This window comes from Nansenia antarctica, assembly GCF_963989245.1.
Source record: "Nansenia antarctica genome assembly, chromosome: 7".
NCBI lineage: Eukaryota > Metazoa > Chordata > Actinopteri > Argentiniformes > Microstomatidae > Nansenia > Nansenia antarctica.
In genome coordinates this window covers 33,975,861-33,980,860 of record NC_137677.1, presented here as the reverse complement: position 1 = coordinate 33,980,860, position 5,000 = coordinate 33,975,861, and the positions used below count along the sequence as shown (strand labels likewise).

General features: G+C 47.5%; 1 protein-coding gene across 1 annotated transcript in view; it reads right to left on the bottom strand.

Annotated features, from left to right (window-relative positions):
- LOC308162542 (voltage-gated inwardly rectifying potassium channel KCNH3-like) overlaps positions 1-5,000 on the bottom strand; it is a gene marked incomplete at its 3' end in the record, with an annotated part of 59,588 nt that overhangs the window by 22,470 nt on the left and 32,118 nt on the right. The window contains exon 7 of the mRNA XM_080536688.1: positions 2,853-3,263. Within this exon, the coding sequence (XP_080392814.1) occupies positions 2,853-3,263 (411 nt within the window). The remainder of the gene's footprint in view (positions 1-2,852; positions 3,264-5,000) is intronic.

The following is a 5,000-nucleotide window of genomic DNA, read 5'->3' as shown; positions in this document are numbered from 1 at the left end:
TTTTTGTTTAGAGACAGTGGAGTGGGGTTAGTAATAATAATAATAATAATAATAATAGTAATAATAATAATAATAATAATAATAACTTGTATTTGTATAGCGCTTTTCCTGCAAACGTTGCAGCTCAAAGTGCTCCAATCATTATGTAATCATCATTTAATTAGTTAGTCATTTAAAGGCAATATAAAAAATATGGGCTTTTAGTCTTGACTTGAACATATGTGCTGAGGTTGCATCCCTAATGTAAACTGGCAGTGCATTCCACAATCTCACATCGGTTCCCATCGTATTCGACAAGGGCCTGAGGCGTGTTTGTGAGTTCAGCATTCGGTTTTGTCAGTCACAGGCTCCTGTGTACCATATATATATATATGTGTGTGTGTGTGTCTCTCTGTGTGTGTGTGTGTGTGTGTGTCTGTGTTTGTGTGTCTGTCTGTTTGTGTGTGTGTGTGTGTGTGTGTGTGTGTCTGTGTCTATATTTGTGTGTGTGTGTGTGTGTCTGTGTCTGTCTGTGTCTGTGTGTCTGTCTGTTTGTGTGTGCGTGTGTGTGTGTCTGTGTCTATATTTGTGTGTGTGTGTGTGTGTGTGTGTGTGTGTGTGTCTGTGTCTATATTTGTGTGTGTGAGTGTGTGTGTCTGTGTCTGTCTGTGTCTGTGTGTCTGTCTGTTTGTGTGTGTGTGTATGTGTGTGTCTGTGTCTATATTCGTGTGTGTGTGTGTGTGTGTGTGTCTGTGTCTATATTTGTGTGTGGGTGTGTGTCTGTGTCTGTCTGTGTCTGTGTGTCTGTCTGTTTGTGTGTGTGTGTGTGTGTGTGTCTGTGTCTATATTTGTGTGTGTGTGTGTGTGTGTCTGTGTCTATATTTGTGTGTGTGTGTGTCTGTGTCTGTCTGTGTCTGTGTGTCTGTCTGTTTGTGTGTGTGTGTGTCTGTGTCTATATTTGTGTGCGTGTGTGTGTGTCTGTGTCTATATTTGTGTGTGTGTGTGTGTGTGTGTGTGTCTGTGTCTGTCTGTGTGTCTGTCTGTCTGTCTGTTTGTGTGTGTGTGTGTGTCTGTGTCTGTCTGTGTCTGTGTGTCTGTCTGTTTGTGTGTGTGTGTGTGTGTGTGTGTGTCTGTGTCTGTCTGTGTCTGTGTGTCTGTCTGTTTGTGTGTGTGTGTGTGTGTGTGTGTGTGTGTGTGTGTCTGTGTCTATATGTGTGTGTGTGTGTGTGTGTGTGTGTGTGTGTGTGTGTGTGTGTGTGTGTGTGTGCGGTGCAGCGGTGACTGTTTGGTGTATTTTTGTTTAGTCCACTGAACTACAACATTGAGGTTTTATTTTTATTTCGGTTTTGTTTTGGTTTAGTTTAGTTCCCACGAGAGTTTGTCTCTTGTGTTTTCACTTTTGAACTCTACAAAAAGTCAATTTAAGTTCCTAAATAAAATAACTTTATTTTTTACCAAATCCATCTGCTTTTGTGTTGCGTCCCTTTCCCCCAGCGGGCTGGCTTGTAACATCCAGACTTCAATCAATCCACCAACAATAAAAAGAAAAACGGAAAAAACCTTCTGGTGTCTGTAGTGTGGCCTCATGGGAGTTGCAGTCTATTGTCGCTTTTCCCCTGTCAGTGTTTTGTCAGCGCCTCAGTCAAAGTGTGACGTTAGAATTATAAGGTTCTATCAACATTTTTGGTCAAAATTGAGTTTTGTTACATAATCTGATCCATTAGGTGTTTATTAATGCCTGTGTGCTGTTATTTTTAAAATGTAGATTTTTGTTGTTTGTAATTAATAAAATACAAAGGTTCCATCTCACAAAACATAATGGAATGTAAAAACTTTGACGCTCAATATCTCTGAACTACCCTGAACGGAGATAGAACCTTCTCATTCTAAGCTCACGAAAGCCTGAGACTGGTGTGTTTCCATCTCAGAGAACGGCCCAAAAAAGCCACAAAAAAACCAGAGGTCTGACCCTGACCTTTGACCTTGGGGAGGTTTTTTTCGGGACGTGTTTGGGGATTTGGGCGGGGTTTGGAGGTTTGGAGGTTTGGGGGGTCGGTGTGCGATGTGTACTGCGCCCTTGGGACTGCTACCGGTTATGTTCCAAAAGCATTAAAACACGATATATATATAAACCCTTTTAGTTTCACATTTAGAAACATTTATTCAGCGCTAATTCTGAAGTTTGTTCAGCTGTGGGTAAAGCACCAGTTTAATTTCACGGCCATGTGTCTGGTTCATCTGGCGGTCTAACTGAACATCGCTGCCAGGTTTCATGAACATTTCCAGACTAAATAAACGCCTCACATTCAACAACAACTTCACTGCTAGTTTCAAAGTTGTGTTATTCGGAAATACGCTAGAGAAAAAGAACAGGAACAGATAGGAGAAGAGAGGGGGGGGGGGGGTGGTAGGAGAGGGTAGGAGGGGAGAGGAGCGGGTAGGAGGGTACAGGAGGGGAGAGGAGATGAGATGGTAGGAGATGGTAGGAGAGGAGGGGAGAGGAGAGGAGAGGAGAGGAGAGAGTGAGATCGGGAAAGAGAGAGAGAGAGATGTCTGTGCCATCAGTCACATAGACAAGGTTGGTGAGAGAGAGAGGAGAGGAGAGGAGAGGAGAGGAGGGGAGAGGAGAGGAGAGGAGAGGAGAGGGGAGGAGAGGAGAGGAGGGGAGAGGGGAGGAGAGGAGAGAGTGAGATCGGGAAAGAGAGAGAGAGAGAGAGAGAGAGAGAGAGAGAGAGAGAGAGAGAGAGAGATGTCTGTGCCATCAGTCACATCGACAAGGTCGAGAAAGGTGAGAGAAAGAATGATGGCATTGGAGAGTGGCCATTGGTGCCACCCCCCCCCACCCCAACCCCCACCCCCACCCAGCCACTCACCTCCTATCAGCATGGTGCAGATGGAGAAGATCTTCTCCTGGTCCGTGTTGGCCGAGACGTTTCCGAAGCCCACGCTGGTGAGGCTGCTCAGGGCGAAGTACAGAGACGTCACGTAGGAGCTCCGCATGGAGGGCCCCCCCCCGAGCAGGGGCCCCGCCCCCCCCCCGCCCGCCCCGCCAGCCCCGCCCCCCACAGCCCCCACCACCGCCGTCGCCCCCCCGGTCCCGTTCAGCCAATGGCTGCTGCCGCTGCTGCTGCTATTCCACAAGCCCCGCCCCGCCAGGTCCGACACGGAGGCGTTCCATTGGCTGCCGTTGGCCCGCAGGGCGTCGCGGACGGCGGACGGCAACGAATCAGACGCCAGCAGGAAGTAAGGCGTGCCCAGACGCTTGGCTAGCTCGTGCAGCCAGCCTGAGAGAGAGAGGAGAGAGGGAGGAGGGGGAGGAGGGGGAGGAGGGTGAGAGAGAGAGGAGAGAGGGGAGGGGAGGAGGGGGGGAGGGTGAGAGAGAGAGAGGGGAGAGGGGAGGGGGAGGAGGGGGAGAGAAAGAGGAGAGTGGGGAGGAGGGGGAGGGGGAGAGAGAGAGAGGGGAGGGGAGGTGGGGGAGGGGGAGGAGGGGGGGAGGGTGAGAGAGAGAAGTGAGACAGATTTGAATAATATATTCAGGACTTGTCATTGATCCACATGTGTGTGTGTGTATCTGTGTACCCTGTGTGTGTATGTGGGTTTGTGTGTGTGTGTGTGTGTGTGTGTGTGTGTGTGTGGGGGGGGGGGGGTGTCTGTGTGACCTTGTGGCTCTCTGGGGATCTTCCCTGAGCCCAGTAAAGCCCTGTCATTAGTAAAGTACCACCTCATTGGCCCAGTAAATCCCTGTCATTAGTAAAGTACCACCTCATTGGCTGAGTAAAGCCCTGTCATTAGTAAAGTACCACCTCATTGGCCCAGTAAAGCCCTGTCATTAGTAAAGAACCACCTCATTGGCTGAGTAAAGCCCTGTCATTAGTAAAGAACCACCTCATTGGCTGAGTAAAGCCCTGTCATTAGTAAAGTACCACCTCATTGGCTGAGTAAAGCCCTGTCATTAGTAAAGAACCACCTCATTGGCTGAGTAAAGCCCTGTCATTAGTAAAGAACCACCTCATTGGCCCAGTAAAGCCCTGTCATTAGTAAGGTACCACCTCATTGGCTGAGTAAAGCCCTGTCATTAGTAAAGAACCACCTCATTGGCTGAGTAAAGCCCTGTCATTAGTAAAGAACCACCTCATTGGCTGAGTAAAGCCCTGTCATTAGTAAAGAACCACCTCATTGGCTGAGTAAAGCCCTGTCATTAGTAAAGTACCACCTCATTGGCTGAGTAAAGCCCTGTCATTAGTAAAGTACCACCTCATTGGCTGAGTAAAGCCCTGTCATTAGTAAAGTACCACCTCATTGGCTGAGTAAAGCCCTGTCATTAGTAAATAACCACCTCATTGGCTGAGTAAAGCCCTGTCATTAGTAAAGTACCACCTCATTGGCTGAGTAAAGCCCTGTCATTAGTAAAGTACCACCTCATTGGCGCCTAATTAGTGCCTTGTCGTTGCATCATGGCGTTTCTCCAGCACGCGGCGGCAGAATGAGACAGAGGAGATCATTTGACTGTAATTGAGTGTTTTGTTGTGTGTGCCTCTGTGTGTGTGTGTGTGTGTGTGTGTGTGTGTGTGTGTGTGTGTGTGTGTGTGTGTGTGAGTGAGTGAGTGTGTGTATGCGTTTGAGTGCACATGTGTTTGGGTGTGTGTGTGTGTGCGTGCGTGAATTTAAGTGAGTGTTAGTGTGCGTGTGTGCATGCGTTTGAGTGCACGTGCATTTGAGTGTGTGTGTGTGTGTGTGTGTGTGTGTGTGTGTGTGTGTGTGTGTGTGTGTGTGTGCGTGTGGATATGAAGCCGTATTCCAATGCAGTGAGTGTGTTTACCAGTGTTTGTCTGTGCAGCTGTGGCTGATGAATGCATTAAGCTGGTGTGATTGGAAACTATATACAGTTATATAGAACTACTGGAGATATATACAGTTGTATAGCAGCTCAAAGTGCTCCAATCATTATATAATCATAATTTAATCATTTAGTCATTTAAAGGCAATATTAAAAAGATGGGTTTTACCACCTGTTTCAAGCA